General features: G+C 44.0%; 1 protein-coding gene across 3 annotated transcripts in view; it reads right to left on the reverse strand.

Moving 5' to 3' along the window:
• TENM2 (teneurin transmembrane protein 2) overlaps nucleotides 1-21271 on the reverse strand; it is a 6300157-nt gene that overhangs the window by 273199 nt on the left and 6005687 nt on the right. For all 3 annotated transcript variants that reach the window (XM_073589482.1, XM_073589484.1, XM_073589485.1), the window contains one exon: nucleotides 14864-15099. In XM_073589482.1, the coding sequence (XP_073445583.1) occupies nucleotides 14864-15099 (236 nt within the window). The remainder of the gene's footprint in view (nucleotides 1-14863; nucleotides 15100-21271) is intronic.

The raw sequence follows: 21271 nt of genomic DNA on the forward strand, positions 1-21271 counted from the left end.
AAGGCCTCTTTCACACTTCAGTTTTTTGCATCAGTTCAAATCCGCCAAAAAGTAAAAAGTCAGAGAAGCGGATCCGTTGTCAACTGATGTGAACGGATGGCACAGGATCCGTTTTCAGACGGATCCTGAAAATGAGGAAATAAAGGAACTGCTGGCCGGGAAAGAGAGAGAGAGAGAGAGAGAGAGAGAGAGAGATTTTTTTTTCTTGTTTTGTCCGGCACCCAGAAAGAAATTTGGGTTAAATGAGTGTCTGGAGGATCCGCCAGAGAAAAAAACATTGCAAGCTCCGTTTTGAAATCTTTGAGGATGGTGACGGACAGCAACTTTTGGCGGATCCTCAAAAAAAACGGATGCAACGGACAGCAATCCGTCACAATCCGCCATTAATGCAAGTCAATGGGGAAAAAAAACGGATCCTCAAAAGAAAATTGAGGATCCGTTTTTTTCACAACCTGGCGGATTGTGACTGATTGTAAAAAACTGAAGTGTGAAAGAGGCCTAACCAGGATCTATGGAAGCATTCCAGATTTATGACCTCATAAAGGGACAGTGGTCAGAATTGTAAAAACTGGCATGGTCATGAACGTGCAAACCACCCTTAGAGGTAAAGGGGTTAAGACTGGCTCTGAAAGAAATCAACATTAATTGGCAGGAAAAGAGCCAGGTACTTAACAGATTCATTAGACAGTTGTGGCTTGCTACACATCTCATATCTTTTTGTTAAACTTTACAAGATAGGAATTTTATATGTTTTTTGTCCTTACGAAATGGCACTCCAGTTGTTTTTAGCTTTCCTTTATCTTTATGCTGCTGTTTACAGGTAAAAAAACACAACAGGATTTGGTAGATTTCCTAAAATGTCCACTGAGGTTGTCATGGCAACTATAGAAGTCAAACTAGGAGAAGTAAATAAAGTGCTAATTCATCTTCCTGATTCATAAAAGCAAAAAAACTTGGGGAAAACTGACATTGTAATTTGAATCTACAGCAGCCCATTCCACTTTGAAGTAGGCTTTCACTTTAAGACATTGCACTCCAACATTAGAAGCTGGGATGGTAAAGATGGAGACATCACAGAACAAATGAATGCAACCATCTTGAACAAAAATGTACTGAAATAAAGCAGGATTCTAAGAATGCAATATGAAAATTGACTATGAAAATTACCTTTCGACTTTCTACTTCAATTCAAATTAAATTTTCAGTCCACTCATCCTTCTATAATCTCATAGTGATTTTCATTTAAAAAGAGCTAAACAAAGATGTGATTACTTTAACGGCATCTAACACCAGACAATTAAATTTTGAGGTGTTGATAGATAAAGCAATGTTTTCATTTGCATAAACATGACACCAGGAAATCTAACCTGTACTGAGGTTTCACTTGGAAAACTTGCACATTTAACTTAGGTTAATTACCACAAGTAACTCTATTAACTTTAATAATCAATGTCAGGATTTTGCTGTTGGCTGATAGTTTCACAAAAAAAAAGAAAAAAGTCAAAATGCTTTGCTCATTTCTCCAGCAAACAGATTAATTATTGCAAATAATCAACTACTAAGTCCAAAATCAATTATGCTTTGCTAAAATCTCATTGTTAATGATTGGATTGCCGGATGTGGCCTATTTTTATTGTTCAAGGCACAGCATCTGCTTGTAAAACAATATCAATTTTATTTCTTCTTAAAGTCAAGAGGTAAGAACTGATTGCCAATAGACGGTAGCTAATGATAACCACAGATTATTTCCCGGTGACTCAGTCATGAACATGGAAAACTAAATGTTCTGCATAATTGTATGGCAGATTATAAGGATGCAATACCTGTCTAAGGCTGGAGTCAGACTAGTGTATGGCATCGGATGCGATATGCTAATGCCCTCGGCTCATGCTCTGCTGCGAGCGGGAGCCGAGTGTCTTGCTACTGTGCTCCAAGCCTCTTGCACAGAGAGGATCAGAGCACAGCTCCACAGCTGTGGAGGAGGCAGGGAAAGTAACTTCTCCATCTCCTCTGCTGCCGGCGTCGGCATATAACACATCACACTCGGATGATATTTGAATGATGTGCGTTGTTGTGTCACTTGCATACTGCGATTGTTCTCGCATGTTGATTCAGCATGAGAAAATAATCACATGTAAAAAGGTGGCATGGTTTGGCAGTCATGGGCGAGTTCATTAAGCAACTGTCAGTGAGCACACTGGTACCTTGCACATGAAGAGATCGGTACTCACTGTGTTTGCTGGAATTCTGGTCCCTTGAAGCACCACAGAGTCTCAGTCTTTGTTCCAATGGTTAAACTTTACTAAACAGTCACAGCAGTGCATTCATCACACAGGCAGCATAGTTTACACAGAGTGGCATTTCCTCACTTTCCCAGCCTTCTGCGCAGACTCCGTTTTTCTGACAGTTATATTCTTGCAGCCTCTGCCTCACTTCTGGACAATCTTTGTCCCACTTCTGGACAATCTCTGTCCCACTCGTGCTCCAGGCCCATCAGCTTCCTACCATCCCCTCATCCGGTTCCAAAAGGGAAAGGTGTCAGGATCACCATCTCAGCTCCTCATGCCCCCGTGATAGACCTCAGATCCCCTTTGGGTTGGCTTTTATTCTTTCTGGTGACCATCTGCATGACTCCCAGACTGGGGCCCCTCCCTGCCATAGCAGTTCTATCCCCACAGCTTTACAACTATTCCCTCTCACTGCTGCATACACCCTTCCCTGGCAAGGCTGCCCAGGCACTGCTTCTTAACCAGGAAGTATCCACAATATATCTCCCTGGTTGTGCTGCTCTACTATGAGTCATGGTCATGCGTGGCTGGACACAGCGCCTCCAGCCTGGCGAATTTACATCACAATGCGTGACCCTGGATACACCGCCTCCATTAGGGTGAATTTAAATAATAGCACGTGCAGCTGGATACCCCGCCTCCAGCAGGCGAATTTCGTTAGTACACGTAAGTCTGGATACACTGCCTCCAGTAAGGCGAATTTAAACAATAAAGGGGAAAACCTGGGAAACAATAACTATGGTGGTCCTGCGATAGGGAACGGGGATGTGGAGACCTCCTGCACTCCCCTGAGTCAGTGTCTCTACACTCCTAACGTTCCTTAGGCCGGTTCCGCACCGGGTGCTGATCAGGATACCTAATATCCCTGACTCGCCCTGCACCTAGCCCTTTCTAATGAAGTGGACGGTGCGGAAACTAATCCCGCCACTGCACTAAACACACATTGAGGAAAGTGACAAAACAGGGAAACACCACTTAGCTTTGCTTTGTTGCTAATGCTCCCAGCAACAGAGTCCACCACCTGAGTGCATCTTTTCCTCCAACCGAGTCCAACACCGGAGTCCCTCCTTGGAGCCACAGAGTCCAGCACCTAAGTGCAGCTGTCTGCCAACAGAGTCCAGCATGTGAGTACAGCTTTCCAGCAACTGAGTCCAGCATCTAAGTGTAGCTTTCAGCAACCGAGTCCAGCATCTGAGTGCAGCTTTACACCATAGCTGCCACTCCACCAAGCTTTGCAAGAACTCCTCGCTGACATCATAGCTGTCCCTCCACCAAGCTATGCAAGCACTCCTCGCTGACACCATAGCTGCCACTCCAGGACTCTCACTGAGCTGCCTGGGACTCTCCTTCAGCTCCATCCTTCAGCAAGGCTTGGTTGCAACTGAGTATTATCACCAACACTGATTGCAACACCTGACACTCTTTTATAGGTCAGCCAGAGCAATCACACCTGTTTTATAATCACGTGCACAAAACTAAAGTAACCAAAGTTCAATGACCCTAACGGCCACCGGGGGGGGGGGGCAAAACTATAACTGAAACCACCACAGTGCAATGACCCTAATGGCCACTGGGGGCAAAACTACCTCTAGCACACAGCTAAAGGAAAAAAAAAGGTTACTTGTAAATTTTTTGTCTGTCAGATCCAATCTGGATCATGACACTCTGTAGCCCCTCCCAACTGATCAACCCTTATGCTGCCTGTATCTAAATAACATTCCTGTCTACGCTCTTCTAGTCTATTCTCTAATATGCCACCTCTATTCTAACACTACTATTATTCTATGCTAACTTCTATCCTATCCTAGACATACCGAGTACACCACATTATATTACACGACACACATTAATGAACATTAGAGAAGCGCACATTACATTAACATTAATAACGCATCAGTGTGCTGCACGAGACACATGTGATCAGTGACCAAAGGAGGGGAGACAGGTGACGGTCCGGGTCACATCCTTACACACAGATGTGAGCTGGCCCATAGAGTAACACCGGGCCGAGTGCTATGCGATGTTTTATCGAATGTTCAATAAGGAATAAATTCTTGGACTTTGAGTGCGCTGCCAAGAATTTATTCCTTATTGAACTGTGGTACGGTTCCGCTGTGGACCATTGGACGTGCAGCAGGCTGACATACTATACAGGCTTTATTTTCTCTTTGAGAAGGTGAGTTTAATACTTTCAGTATTTGTACATTTTACCCGGATAAGACCCTATTGCGCTTTTGTTTCAACCCTTTAGTGAAGATAATCATGTTTTATCGAATAGCACTCAGCCATATTCTACGGTAGTGTTACTCCGGCCTATGTCTAATGGTTATCAAATGGTAAAACCACTTAAAAGGCCAGACAACAAGGAAATGGTGAACCTATGTTATCATAAATAATATCAGTGAGTTACTACTTGGATTTTGTGGACCCAGTCACTTCCCTATTACTGAGCAAAAATAATGCTTCATATTCTTAAACCACAATAATAGCTCACACTTAGATCCTCCACACTTCCCTGTTGAAAAATCATATAACCAGGACAAATGAGGGGCTGCGTTCTCGTGGTATCTTGACTGAGGCACTATGCATAAGAGCAGGATCTGCTTTATGTGATTAGCAGTTGGTATTTTTAGCAGTATTAGCAGTTGGTATTTTTTGGGTACTCTGTTCAGATGTTAAGCTGTAGGCAGTATGATATTTTCTTAAGTACCTGTGACCTTGTATTTTTAGCACTAAGCACTTTTACATATTCGTATTTTGTGTCACTGCTCCCCCACCTCTTTAAAATTTGCTAAGATCCACATTATTTTTGTGCAATTTTTATCCCTCTTTTTTGAAGTTCCTTGACTGGATACTGGTCTATTGAATATATACTGGCGTGCCTGTGTACATAATAAAAGTATTATTGTTTGTACTATAAGATTTGGGCTTAGAATCATAGAATCATAGAATCGTAGAGTTGGAAGGGACCTCCTGGGCCATCTGGTCCAACCCCCTGCTCAAAGCAGGATTTGCTAAATCATCCCAGTCAGGGCTTGTTCTCCATGTTTCTTTTTGTATATTAGTCTAGTTAGGAGTGTCCATTTGGGTACTTCCCAGGTCATATTGATGAGGCTGAGGACTTTATGTGATATGATTTGATTATGTATTCTTTTCTGAATGTCTTGTTGTCAACCATGACAAATGTGTCCAGTTTTTGCTCCCAAATATTCCTTTTTTTTATAATTCACCATACGGCTCCAGAGATAAGGGACTTTCTATTTAGTGTACTTTTTTATGGTCTTTATCGATAGGGCATTGCTCCCAAAGTTATGATGCAGGGCAGTCTATAGACACCCCCAAAGAATCCTGTGAGGCACTCTCGCTTGACAAATTAGCACTAAATATAAAGGTACATATTTCTGGAAGTGCATCATGAGTAAAAAAAAAGGCATTGCCATTTTTGCGCTAAATTATTCAAAATGGCTCATGTGGTTCAAGAATTTTGCACAAACTCATAAATAATTTTTATTATTGTCTTGAACCTTTTTGATGATGTTATAGCACAAAGTCATACATTTTGCAAAATGGCCCAAAAATTGTGCCAAATTGTCTGCTGTAAATAAAATCTACCAAGGGGAATACATTTGAAACAAATTTTGGGAAAAGTTGACGAATCAGGCGAATACATTTGGAAACCCTAAACTGCCCACAGGGACTAACACAAAAAAACAAAATAGGCGAATACTTATAAAATAGACTCTAAAAGTAGTATTAGATGTAAATGAAAAATAGGCAAAAAAAACTCCCAAAAACTGAACAAAACACAGGCATAAATACAATAAAGTATCAAGCTGGTAGTATTTAGGTCAGTTTTTCAGGAGTTTGTTGGTAATCAAGAGAAAAATTAGACATTAACTACACACAATGCATTTTTGTTACTTTTGGCTTCTTTGGCATTCACTGCATTTAGGACTTTTTCCATTTAATTTAATGAGCATAATGCGCCTTGAACTGCAATGATCTGTGTGAATTGTGTTGAAGTTTAGCAATATTTTGAAAAAGCTGTGGAATCCTTTCATATGGAAATCAATCAGTTCTACAGGACTACCCTTCTAAAACCCAAGTTTGTACTTTAAAATGAATTTCCAGTTACACAGAATGCCACCACTGTCACACAAACATTAGAACAGATCCAAGGATAAGATGAAAGGAGGCAATGTGGTGTCTGTGTAACAGGGCTGGCGGATGAAATAATATATAAGGTGCGTTCACAGTCCAGGGCCCACCATGCAGAGGTGACCAACTGCTGCTGAACAATGAGGGAAAGGTATGTAGGAGGAAAGCCATACACCAGTGGGTAACTACTGAGCCGGTGCTAGCAGGCACGAGCTCCGTTACTTCACGCCACACGTACAAGCCGGCGAACAACCGCAATCTGTTAGCCTCACAGGTCACGGTGGTGTGAACCACTGCTTGCAACGTCTGCAGTGTCCGCCCTAATGGACGCCACTAACCAGCCTAACAAACGGTGCTGCAAAGCGCAAACACGGCGCACGGCGCTACTGTAGCGGACGCTGCGGTAGCAGTGGCCAAGGAGGCCTATGCTGGCCGACGCTCAAGGTGCTAGCGGTAGATGTGGAGCAACACTGCGGCGCTATGCAGTGCTAGAGCTAATGTGCTGACTCTAATTCCTAACATAGTAGCATAGCAACATAGTTATTAAGGTTGAAGGAAGACTTTAAGTCCATCTAGTTCAACCCATATCCTATCCTAACTTGCCCTAACATGTTGATCCAGAAGAAGACAAAAAAAACCCATGTGGCAAACAGTAAGCTTCACATTGCAGAAAAAAATTCCTTCCCGACTCCACATACGGCAATCAGACTAGCTCCCTGGATAAATGCATTATTAAGGAAACTAGTGTATATACCCTGTAATATTATACTTTTCAAGAAAGGCATCCAGGCCCTTCTTAAATTTTAGTAGGGAATCACTCATTGCAACATCATATGGCAGAGAGTTCCATAGTCTCACTGCTCTTACAGTAAAGAATCCGCGTCTGTGAGTATGCTTAATCCTTCTTTCTTCCAGACGTAGAGGATGCCCCCCTGTCCCCGTCACAGGTCTAAGAGTAAAAAGATCATTAGAAAGATCTTTGTACTGTCCCCGCATATTTTTATACATTGTAATAAGAGCACCCCTAAGCCTTCGATATTCCAAACTAAATAACCCCAAGTGTAATAACCTGTCTTGGTATTGCAAGCCCCCCAGTTCCCTAATAAACTTGGTATCTCTTCTCTGCACCCGCTCCTGGTCAGCTATGTCTTTACCCTTATTATTACTACCTTCATGCAATTTTTGCAATATATTTTTTTACTTTTTTATTCCAGGATATTTGTTTTGTGTTTTGTTTTTGGTTTTCTCTGTGTAAAGGTCATGTGTTCATATGCAATTACATTTTGCATGCACATTAATTTACTTTTTCTGCTCAGACCCAGTTTCTCATTTGTTTCATTGTGCATTCTGTGCATATAAGGGTGTGACCGCCCTGTTTCTGAGTTGGAAAATCCATCATGTCTGGCCCACACTATTACTGGTGGCTCAGTCCCTCTGTCCTTGTTCACATTTACGTCACTTGACAAGTGGAAAGGTTTTAAATACAAGAGTTAGGACTGTCCCACAAGGGTTGCCGTGACGTGGCGGGATGGCTTCCACATTATTTTGATCAAAATTATGTTAACTAAATACCCTTATTATTACTACCTTCATGCAATTTTTGCAATATATTTTTTTACTTTTTTATTCCAGGATATTTGTTTTGTGTTTTGTTTTTGGTTTTCTCAGAGAGTTCCATAGTCTCACTGCTCTTACAGTAAAGAATCCGCATCTGTGAGTATGCTTAATCCTTCTTTCTTCCAGACGTAGAGGATGCCCCCCTGTCCCCGTCACAGGTCTAAGAGTAAAAAGATCATTAGAAAGGTCTTTGTACTGTCCCCGCATATTTTTATACATTGTAATAAGAGCACCCCTAAGCCTTCGATATTCCAAACTAAATAACCCCAAGTGTAATAACCTGTCTTGGTATTGCAAGCCCCCCAGTTCCCTAATAAACTTGGTATCTCTTCTCTGCACCCGCTCCTGGTCAGCTATGTCTTTCTTATACACCGGAGACCAGAACTGTACACAATATTCTAAGTGTTGTTGCACTAGTGACTTGTATAGAGGTGAAATTATGTTCTCCTCATGAGCATCTATGCCTCTTTTAATGCATCCCATTATTTTATTTGCCTTTGCAGCAGCTGTCTGACACTGGCCACTAAATGTGAGTTTGCAGTCCACCTTCTCCTGTGCTGCGCTAATTCTCTGGAATGCTCTACCCCAAGAAATTAGGACTATCCACAATTTGCATAGTTTCAGGTGTTCCCTCAAAACACATTTGTTCAGAGCGGCCTATCACGTTCACTAATCAAAGTCATTCTATGTGTAAGTGTGCATGTGTAGCCCATTCACTACCTCCATCCATCCCCCACTCCCTCAAGATGGCTGGACCATCATTGCAAATACACCATTGTAAATACACACCTGTACTTTGTATCTCCCCGACCTCATTGTAGATTGTAAGCTTTCACGAGCAGGGTCGTCTTATTTTGCTTTAATTATTGTATTGTTAACGTTGTTACTTATGACTTGTATTTTGAAACTGTTAAACTGTAAAGCGCTGCAAAACATGTAGGCGCTATATAAAGATTATTATTATTATTAATGTGGCTATAATCTGTGCTATTGAATGATTATATGTCCAGACATAATTCACATAAGAACGCGTTTCAAAGTCTAAGTGATTTTTTCGTCAGGAAACCACATGTATTTGTGTGTTATTTCCTGGTGAAGAAGTCACTTAGACTTTGAAACGTGTTGAATAAACCACTTTTCTTTATGTGAAACACATCTGGACATACGATCTGTTGTGAGCTCATTTTCGGGTTTGCCTCTGGCTTCTGGTGAGGGTTATGGAGCTGGCTGTGCTGACAGAGGAGTGGTGAGTTCTCTATCTGGACTCCCTCTGTTGGTGAAGGGAGGTAATGAAGCTGATCTAAATGGCAGAGACCGGCCACCTGAGGAAGAGGACTGCGATTGGACATCAGGAGTTTCTGATTGGATTTAAAGCAGCCGACTCCCTAGTTTCTTGCTGGTGATTTTTCCTGACTGTGGCTCCTGGTTTCCAGTTTGGTTCCTGCCTTCCTAAAGCTAAGTTTTCTCTGCTTTTGCTCATATGAGTTTTTGTCTGGTTTACTTAGTTTTTGTGTTCAGCCAGCCCTGGCTGGGACTGGGCTGAATCCCCATTTTGTCTCTGATCAGTTGATCTCTTTTGCTCTGTCTTCAGAGCTCTTTTTGCTCTGTCTACCTGAGTGCTGATATAGTGATTTGAAGTCTTGCGACTTCAGGGCCCTTTTCTATCAGACGTGTTGGACATTCTTTTTGGCAGGGTTTTTTGCGTGATTGCAGACAGCAGCTTTTCTTTCCTGTCCTTTCTAGTTAGCGAGGGCCCCATCGTTTGCTCAGCCTATCTTTCTACCTGTGTCTGTGTTTTCATCTTGTTTCACAGACAATACATGTTGGGGGCTGTCTATTGCTTTGGGGTCTGCTCTGGGGCAGTTTAGATTTTCCCTTTCTTTCTTTAGGCTTATTTAGATTTTTCGTGTTTTAATTTTAATCTATAAAGAAAATATCTTTCTAAGTTGTAACAAAAAGTGGTATTTTATTCACATCTAGAACATTCAGGAATATTTTAAAATATTTTGTAATTTAGTATTATCTTTTCATTTTCAGTGCAAAGCTTCAAGTTTTACGATCAAGAAGTGCAGGACAGGTCATTCAGAAAATGTCTTCTAGAAATTCCAGCAACAGTGTAAAGGCAAACAGGTCTATCTGGATGAGGAATCTGCCCTCCTATTCTCAACATAAAAGGGATCCAAGCATTCCATATGTTGAAAAGCTCTCCAATCTCACGCGGATGCCAACGAACTGCCAAATTCTTGGAAACTTCAGTTTTCTGTTCAACAGCGAGAAACGGCGACTAGATCGAATAAAAAATGTGATAATGGATATAGAATTGCTCTGGAGGGAAACTCTAGACTTCCCACTTTTATCCAGTGCACTCATCAGAAAGAAACTCAATCGTCTGATTGATCTAAATGACAAAAACAAAAAGAAACCTTCTGATAAATTCACTGCAACACTTTCTCAGTTATTTGATGTCACCAACGTTAATGGAGAATGGAAAAACTCGGAGGATAAAGAGCTCTACCTGAGGCAAGTTGAGAGTGGAGGCAAGGTTGGTTTTTCGACGCTCAAAATAGCTCCTTTGGAATCAATTCATCCAAGAAAACGAATCCGACTATCAATATTTCAAGCTCAAGCCAGCACTTCGCAATCGCAACCACACATGATACTGTTTCTGAATCTTTACCCGAGACTCCAAAGCCAACCTCTTCTTCCGCGTCATCTTCTCCTGAACGCACACCGAAATACAAAAGAGCAAGCACTACAACAGCGAGTTTACTGGTACTCAAAAACAACATTTCTACACATAAATCAAATAAAGTGCTTGCAACCATTGCTGAACAAGGTCATGATGTACCGGTTCCAAGTCAGTCAGGTGTCTGGAGATGAACAATCTCAGAAGGACAGAAAATGAAAACCAAAATTTTTGAAAAACTTCAAAGCAAAGATCTCTATTGTCTCCACTTCGATGGTAAAAGAATCCAAGGGGAAGAGTATCAAGTAGTTCTGCTGAAAAATACCACAACCGAAATCAAACTCGGTATTCTGAAATGTGAGAATGGTCCTGCCACAGCTATTCACAAGGAACTACATCAGCTAATTGATGAATACGACGCTTGGGAAAATATTCGCATGATAATCTGCGACACGGCAGCAGTAAATACTGGCCGTTTGAATGGGATTGTAACGCTGATACAGGATGATGTCTTGAGAAAGGGCTTTCAGAAGCCACAATACATTGGCTGTCAACACCATGTACTCGACCTCCTACTGAAGCACGTCATGAATTTCCTTATTCCAGAGTCAACGAAGAAACCAGAATTCAATTATTTCTTCATTGACAAATTAACAGAAAACTATGCCTCACTTCAGATTGATTACCACCAAGTTGCAACAGATGATGTCAACACAGGCGAGAATCCTGGATGGCGAGATGATTTCAAGTTCTTATATGAACTATGTCAGGCATATCGTCATTACAAAACAACATCACGTTGGCCTCGAATCGGTTGGAAGAAACTTCCAAACCTGCACATGGCAAGATGGAACTCGCGAGCCGTATATGCTGTTATAGCATTTTTTCTGATACCAGAGTGGCGCCGCGTCCTCGGTATAGCGTGCAACTTCATCTGCTATGAATGGGCAAATGCCTGGTTCCAGTCGCAACACTACAACGAAGCATCCTTCAATGAACTGTTAACCTCACTCACCAAGACAAAGTGCAAGAAGGCAATTAAGTGTTTGAAGGCGCACTGGTTGGTCGAGGAGTCATTAATTGACATTCCCAGATCTAACCAAAATGCTGAACGTGCTGTAAAACTGATGGAGGAACTACATGCGAAATCAAAAAAAATTGAATTTTTGAATCTAAAATTCATAGGAAAAAATAATGTTTAAACACTTCTTTTGTACATATTGTACTTATAATTAACTGTTTTATATCGTATTTGTTAAAAAACGAATAATAAAAGTTGCTTAGTTATTACTATTATCGTTTCAATAATGCAAAATTGCATGTCCTTTTTTGGGGGGAAAAAACAATTTTTGCCTTATTTCATTTGAATGAAAGGGGGAACTTTTTTTAAAAAACAAAAAAAAGCAATACTTATTCTTAAATAACCCATAAAAGTTCCTCCATTACACATGGTTTCATAAAAGAAAATTTTTTGTCATTGCACTAAGGACTACTGTAGGCACGCTCCACGGCTACTGCTAGTTGTTGTAGATATGATCAGGGGTCTGCAATCCGCTAGTTACCAACCTCTCCGGTTTTCTGGGCTTAGCTTGCTTTTTGTTTTTTCCTCCTCGGTGACTCATTCATAACACGATCATTCACCAGTGCAGATTATATCCATATTAACCCGTTTGTTTATTTACAGCATGGTCACTTGCTGACCTGTGGATCTGCTGCAGTGGATAACTTTATATGCTTTATCAAAAGCACCATCTGGTGAGTTGAATTTGATCTTATCAATTCGTTTTACGCTGGATAAGACCCTATTTGTGCTGATCCTCTACAACAGCATTCCTTGGAATACATAACGTTTTCTGAGCATGTTCATTCATCACTAATTCTCACTAATTGCTTCCTGAATGTGTAACAGGTGACATTTTGTACTTGGTATACCTCAGCCTTAAAATGACCTCTAAATTAAAAGTCAAATGTACCTAGGAGTAGGTCTCTCAAAAAGCCACTTCTTAGGACCAAGGTGTCAAGAAACCAGAAACAACAAGGCCCATTATTTCCTATACTTTGGAGTCACTTTATAGGAATGAAGGGCAATGGTAGATAATGTGAAGCCCTAAAGCTCTATTATGAGATTCCTCCTACCTGTACAGTATATGTGTGAATTAGTGCATATGAAGATATTTCTGTTAATATAGGTCCATAATATAAATGTATCTACACCAATGTCAACATTTTGTAACATTAGAAACATTTTCTAGCAACACATTTTAATACTTATTTTAATATTTACTTTACGCTAATATCATACGCTGGTTATTATGTTCTCATATATTACTTTTATTTTTAATGTACATGAGCTAAAGCACAGATGCCCTCTCCCCCCAATTAAAGAAAAAAAAACACAAATCAGCAGTTCGCACTTAGCAGCCACAGATTATTTGTATCTTGCCAGGAGCGGTAAAGGTACTGAATATAATAAGGATAAAGATTATTTTTTATTGTACATTATTTCTTTGACAACAAATTACATCTTCCCTGTTTATTAAACTGCTAATGCAAGAAAATATTTTTTAAAGGGCACACACTAAATATTTTACAACAGTAGTATATTTTGATTACTTTCCTAACAAGCTTTTATTTTTCTTTCCCACTTTTTCGCCATCAAAGAGATCTGCACAATGTGGAATAGGTGCACTTTTTTGTTCATGCCAAAGGCAGATAAATTGTATTACTTTTTTGGAAACTATAATGAATCATTTAAATTCAGATAAAAATGTGACCTCAACAGAAATACGCTACTGAATAGATGTTAACATTTATTTGGGAACAACTTAAAATAGAAGTATTAGTAAATGTATCTCTATAAAACAGACTCAATTTCCCATCAGTTCACTCAATTTGGCCAAGTCTTTTTAAAAATGTTTCTAGAGGAAAATTACTTTATTCCCGCATCTGATGGTAAAATAAGGCTAGCAACTGTTTCCAATACATAAAAAATGATAAATATCATCAAAACACACAAGATCTAGATAGAGAAAACAATACATACTGAGAATATAATTAATGTAATATTCCAACCATAAGAACATATTACCTTTCCACAGTATACATAATAATTACCAGATCAAGGCTGGTTCCTCCAGCATTTTCCCTGTTTGAATGGAGTGACACTACTGCTCTTTTCTAATTCTATGGGTCTGGCAGAGCACGTAGTAGACTAGTGGTACCATGGTTTTAATAGAGCGGCAGCTTGTAGAGGTGATTTCTGGTTCATTATAAGGCGGAGACATGTGACCATGTTGAATGGTCAAGCCAACTGATCTATCCTATGGATACATGATAGCTGGAAAACCACATTAATTGTTTGTGTATTGCGGATGGTAAAATACAATGATAATCTTGCTCATTAGGCACATGAGTCAATCGCATGATTACATGCTCTAAACCCCTGCACTATGGATGAACGACTATATGGATCCATTATGAAATATATATGACATCAGTTTAGAAGCCATTCTTTACTTTTTCTGTAATGAGGCAGCTATGTCTGGGATACGTATCTATAGGACTGTACAACAAGTAACTTCAGAATTCCAGAACATCAACAAATCATATTAAATTGAGAATCGACCAGGAGGGCTAGTCTCTTATGCCATAAAAGCTCTGAGATTTGACATTGACTAAATTGTCTACTTCTTCTGCTATGTATTAGCTTTAATACATTATGAGACCATAAAGCAGATCCTAAAATTCAATAACATAAAATGATTTGAAAGCCACAGTACATTCCATCCTACAAAGGTAGTACTGTGTGATCCTATATTATTATCCCCATGTCATTGTCATTTATATTGGTTTTCTCATTATTGGAATATATTGCCTCCCTGTCTTTCTGTATTTATTCAATTCATTTCTATGATTTATGCTAAATGTAAAAATGAAATACTCCAGGCTCCGTGCCCATAACTGAACATTTTTCAATTGTATCTGGTCAATAAGCTTCTGTCATATATTTGTCCACATGCTTTTAATAAAAAGAGGAACACAAAATGTTCTTTAGGAAAGAAATGGAGTTTTGTGGTTAACTATACACTAGTAAGTCAACATAAATAACACTTACCCGGAGCTTCCTTCCAAATACTGTCACTTTGCCTTTTGTTTGTTCTTTCCGTAACCTCCATTCAATGGAGTTTAGTCCATTTTCCATGGGTAAAGAAATATTGCGCCTTCCAATTGTAGGTGTCACAGTGCCAGCAAGAATATGCGGTTCGCTGTGGTAACTGATCCCCATTCCATTAGCATACATTACTCTTAGTGTTCCATTACTACATAACTGGTAGCTGTTCCTTACTTGATCTGGTAAAAACAGAATATTACTAAGTTAGAAAATGTTTACAATATATAAAACATCATCATAAACTAATATTAGTAGTATTATATGACCTGTCAATAGATCTTTGCAATAATCAATTTCCTAGATTTTGTACCTATTTGCTGTATGGTAAATTACTCAATATCTATTGAGCTGTGCAGAACATCAAATTTTCTCTTGTTCTAGTTTGGACTCAGGAATTAATAAACATAATTCAAATGTCACTTAAAGGGTGTGACGCTTCAGGGATGTGGACCGTGACGCTACAGGAGTTTTGGCAGCGTCCGAGAGTGGACCCTCTGGGTCGCGGAACTGAGGCCCCCGGGACGAGCGCACCAGGTGGAACCGACCCCTATACAGGGACCGTTAGGGGTAGGCCCCCTGGGGGTCAGACACCGCAACAGCTGGAACCAAGAGGGGCGGCTCGAGGGACTGGAATGACTACAGGCTGGAGAGGATTACCAAGGAACGGGACTCAGTGCAGGAAGTGAGAGAAGGCAACGCGGTCGACTGACAGGCAGTGAGCAGGAGTACAGTACAGGGAACTGAGCAAACACTGGAGGACGGAACAGAGATGGGGAACCGGGGAACGTAGGCAGTGGGACCCGGACCAGACAGGACAGAGGACGGGCAGGAAGACAGGACAACAAACAGTGGCAGAGACAGCAAGTCTGGGACTAGGAAAAGCCCAAGACATAGGGAAGACCTATAGACAAGCTATAGGCAGCCAAATTAGAGCAGGTAGACACACACAATAATCAGGCATCCTCCCCTTATGGGAGACGCCTGATATATCCCCTGCTGGCAGGCGATTGGCTGACCGCTAATCGGCTGCCATCCACTGCAGGGTTAAACAACCCAACAGCCGCGCGCCCGCGACCTAATGCGCATGTGCGGGCCAGCAGCTGTCGGGAGACCAGGAAGGCGGGGCGCGGCGCGCGTGATCAGGAGGAGGAGGGAGGCGCGCGTGAGCCGGAGAGAGGAGGAGGCGGCGGCACGCGACGGGCCTGGTAAAAAACAGCCGCGGGGGAACCCGGTGCTAGGGGAATGGTGGTGGGCACGACCGCTGCTGTTACAGTACCCCCCTCCTTACATCTCCCCCTTCTGAGATTGGCCAAAAAATTTTTCAAAATTTGTGGGGCATTTACATTCTCCCGAGGCTCCCTTCCAATTGATAAGGAAGAAAGTTCTTCCCCTGACTTTTTTCATGGCCAGAATGTCTTTAATTTCAAAGACGTTATCATCCCCAATTGGCTGAGGGGAAGAGATAGGAGCAGGACGGAACCGATTGAGAATGACAGGTTTAAGGAGCGAGACATGGAAGGCGTTAGGAACCTGGAATGAAGCCGGCAATCTCAATTTGTATGCAGCGTCGTTAATGCGTCCAAGTACTTCAAACGGCCCGATGTACCGAGGGCTCAACTTGTACGAGGGGACTTTCAGACGGATATGTTTGCTTGACAGCCAGACTTTGTCACCTGGATGGTATGGTGGACGGTCGCTTCATCTTTTGTCTGCATGCTTTTTCTTCCGGGCACTGGAGTTCACAAGAGCCTCCCTGGTCTCTTTCCAGACTTGCGAAAAGTCAGCGGCGAGGGCATCTGCCGCAGAAACCCCCGGAGACGTGGAAATGGGCAGCGGGACGCCCGGGTTCTGACCTGTAACCACAAAAAACGGTGACTTGGAGGTGGACTCATTAGGATGATTATTGTGAGCAAATTCTCCCCAGGGAAGAAGTGAGGCCCAGTTGTCCTGGTGGGCGTTGGAAAAGTGACGCAGGAAGGACGTCAGAACTTGATTGACTCGTTCCACTTGCCCGTTGGTCTAAGGGTGGTAGGCGGAGGAGAAATCCAAAGATGTACCCATGAGCCGACAGAGGGCTCTCCAGAAACGAGAGGTAAACTGCACACCTCAATCAGATACGATCCGTTGAGGGAGTCCATGCAGCTTGAAGATCTGATGGATGAAGACCTCGGCCAACTTAGGAGCCAAAGGCAAGCCGGGTAATGGGATGAAATGAGCCATCTTCGAGAAGCGATCTACTACCACAAGGATAGTAGTACACCCAGCAGAGGAAGGCAGATCTGTCACGAAATCCATGGCAATTTGCCGCCAAGGTGCCTCTGGAACAGGTAGCGGGTGAAGAAGACCAGTGGGCAGATTCCTAGGCACCTTGTTCTGCGCACAAGTAGTACAGGACGCTACAAAATCTTTCACGTCCTGGCGAAGAGAGGGCCACCAATAGTAGCGGGAGAGAAGCAAGCGGGTCTTTTTGGTCCCGACGTGTCCTGCAATCTTGGACGAGTGCCCCCAACATAGCACCTCCAGTCTTTTGCTATGTGGAACGAAGGTTCTGCCGGGCGGAAGGGTAGAGAGGCTCACGGGAGCCACATTGATGATTTTCGTAAGCTCAGTGACATATGATGGATCCTCCTCCAACTCTGGTGATTGCTGACACCTAGAGAGCGCATCCGCCTTGGTGTTCCTATTCCCGGGTCGAAAATGTAGCTGGAAATCGAAGTGGGAAAAGTACAGCGACCATCTGGCTTGCCTGGCGTTGAGTCTTTGAGCGGACTGAAGATAGGCTAAGTTTTTGTGGTCAGTGAAAATAGTAAAGGGATGGACCGCCCCCTTGAGCAGATATCGCCATTCCTCCAGAGCCATCTTTATAGCGAGCAACTCCCGATCTCCGATTGAGTAGTTACACTCGGCAGAGGAAAAAGATTTGGAAAAAACCCACAGGGAACCAGATGTCCGGATGATGCCCGCTGGGAAAGTACTGCCCCAGCCCCGGTGGAGGAGGCATCCACCTCTAGGATGAAGGGCCGGCTGGCTACAGGGCGATGCAAGATTGGTGCAGACGCAAAGGAGCGTTTCAAAGTAAGGAAGGCGTCTTCTGCCTCAGGAGACCAGGAGTTCGATTTAGTTCCTTTTCGGGTCAGGGCCGTGATGGGCTTCGTCATGGAAGAAAAGTGGGGAATAAACTGTCTGTAATAATTTGCAAATCCCAGGAAGCGCTGAATGGCTTTCACACCGACAGGACGAGGCCATTTGAGTACGGCAGAGAGCTTCTCAGGATCCATCTCCAGACCGGAGTCAGTGATAATGTAGCCCAAGAAAGGCAACGAGGTTTGCTCAAACAGCCATTTCTCCAATTTCGCATAGAGATGATTCTCCCGAAGACGTTGCAAGACCAGGAGAACACTTCTTCGATGCGAAGATAGATCGGGTGAGAAGATGAGAATATCATCTAAGTACACCACAACACAGGAGTACAGTACATCCCGAAAAACTTCGTCGACGAATTCCTGGAACACTGCCGGGGCATTGCAGAGTCCAAAAGGCATGACCAAATATTCATAATGGCCATCTCGAGTATTGAAAGCCGTTTTCCACTCGTCCCCAGCGTGGATTCGGATCAAATTATAGGCTCCTCGCAGATCCAATTTGGTAAAGAGCCGGGCCCCCCTCAGCCGGTCGAAGAGCTCAGGAATCAGCGGAAGAGGATACCAATTTTTAACAGTGATATTTTTCAGCCCTCGATAATCAATGCATGGCCTGAGGGATCCGTCTTTCTTCCGGACAAAGAAAAAACCCACGCCAGCAGGAGAAGAAGATTTTCGAATGAAACCCTTGGCCAAATTTTCCTAAATGTACTCTGTCATGGCCGAGGTTTCTGCTGGAGACAGGGGATGCATTCTCCCCCTGGGGGGGGTGGCTCCTGGAATCAACTCAATGGGACAGTCAAAAAACCGGTGTGGCGGCAAGGAATATGCTTCCTTCTTACTGAAGACGTCGGCATACGCGTGATACGGAGCCGGGAGTCCTGAAAGGTCGACTGGCTCCTGAAGTGGGTGAGGAAGGACCACCGACAACAGACAACTTTCCTGGCAAGTATGACCCCAGCGCAGAATCTCCCTAGAGCGCCAGTCCAGAACCGGTTCATGTAACCTGAGCCAGGGTAATCCAAGGAGAACGGCGTGGGACAAATTGGGCAGGACATAGAATGCTATCTTCACCCGATGAAGAGCTCCCACTCGGAATTCCACTTCAGCAGTAACCATGGTGATAAGTTCCAGAAGTGGTCTGCCATCCACAGAGGAAATCGCGCGTGGGTTTTCCAAAGTAACCACCGGAATCTGGAACTTGTCCACCTCCTCTAGCCGAATGAAATTACCAGCCGCACCCGAGTCCACATACGCCTTCACAGATCTACGCTCCCGACCTAGCATAATCAAAGCAGAAATGGTAAGGGGCAGAGAGGAATTAGGGTCACCTAGGGAGGCCTCTCTTACCTGGCCTAGGCGGAGGCATTTCCCGGTCTCCCAGGACAGGTCTGCAGAAAATGATTGGCTCCGCCGCAATACAGACAAAGACCCTCCGTCATCCTCTCCCTGCGCCGTTGCTCAGACAATCTTACACCGTCTATCTGCATGGACTCAGGGGTGGAACTGGTAGAGGGTGCTGGGGAACATGGAATAGGGGCTTGATAGAGCCTAAAGGGTCTCTTCTCCCTGGCTGCTTCGCGAGAACGTTCTAGGAACCGGAGATCTATACGGGTGACCAGGGATATGAGGTCCTCTAGAGTGGTGGGGGTATCCTGACCGGCAAGTTCATCCTTTATTTTGCCAGAAAGGCCCCTCCAGAAGGCTCCCACCAGGGCCTCATTATTCCACCCAAGTTCCGAAGACAGTGTCCGGAAGCGGATGGCATACTGTCCCACGGTGAGCAAACCCTGACGGAGGTTAAACAGAGCCTCAGTAGTAGAAGCCAACCGTCCAGGCTCGTCAAACACCATGCGGAACGTGTCAAGAAAATTTTGAATACTAGAGACCACAGGATCATCCCTCTCCCACAAAGGATTCACCCAGGCCAAAGCCTCTCCCTCAAGGTGGGACACGATAAACGTCACTTTGGCACGGTCAGAGGGGTATTGCTGGGGTAACAGCTCAAAGTGCAGTCGGCACTGGTTCAAGAAGCCCCGGCATAGCTTAGGATCCCCGCTATACCTGGGGGGCTTTCCCAGGCGAGGTGGGGGGTGAGATGCTGGATCCCGGGGTTGGACCGAGGCAGCCGCCGAGGACTGTAGGGACAGTAGGTGGTCATCGACGGACGCCATGTTGTTTAAGATGTGGGACTGGGCATCGCGCTGCTGCGCTAGCTCCTGCTGGAGACCTGCTAACATGGGAGCATGCCCTGGGTCGGCTTTTTGAAGGGCGGAAAGCCGGGTGTGCATGGACTTCATGTAGGACATTATCCGGGTATGGTTTTCCTGCAAAAAAAAGTAATTCTTTTTGCGTAGCGGCCGTGGCTCCACTGGAGTCCATGGCCTGATTATACTGTGACACTTCAGGGATATGGACCGTGACGCTACAGGGGTTTTGGCAGCTTCCGAGAGTGGACCCTCTGGGTCGCGGAACTGAGGCCCCCGGGACGAGCGCACCAGGTGGAACCGACCCCTATACAGGGACCGTTAGGGGCAGGCCCGCGGGGGGTCAGACACCGCGACAGCTGGAACCAAGAGGGGCAGCTCGAGGGACTGGAATGACTACAGGCTGGAGAGGATTACCAAGGAACGGGACTCCGTGCAGGAAGTGAGAGAAGGCAACACGGACGACTGACAGGCAGTGGGCAGTAGTACAGGGAACCGGGGAACGTAGGCAGTGGGACCCAGACCAGACAGGACAGAGGACGGGCAGGAAGACAGGACAGCAACCAGTGGCAGAGACAGCAAGACTGGGAATAGGAAAAGCACAAGACATAGGGAAGACCTATAGACAAGCTATAGACGGCCAAATTAGAGCAGGTAGACACACACAATAATCAGGCGTCCTCCCCTTATGGGAGTTGCCTGATATATCCCCTGCTGGCAGGCGATTGGCTGACCGCTAATCGGCCGCCGCCCACCGCAGGGTTAAACAACCCGACGGCCGCGCGCCCGCGACCTAATGCGCATGTGCGGGCCAGCAGCAGTTGGGAGACCAGGAAGGCGGGGCGCGCATGATCAGGAGGAGGAGGGAGGCGCGCGTGAGCTGGAGAGAGGAGGCGGCGGAGGCACGCGACGGGCCTGGTAAGAAACAGCCGTGGGGGAGCCCGGTGCTAGGGGAACGGCGGCGGGCACGACCGCTGCTGTTACAAAGGGGTTGCCTTACACAG

The sequence above is a fragment of the Dendrobates tinctorius genome, unplaced genomic scaffold (genome assembly GCF_039654945.1).
Source record: "Dendrobates tinctorius isolate UK_male_01 unplaced genomic scaffold, ASM3965494v1 ptg000108l, whole genome shotgun sequence".
NCBI lineage: Eukaryota > Metazoa > Chordata > Amphibia > Anura > Dendrobatidae > Dendrobates > Dendrobates tinctorius.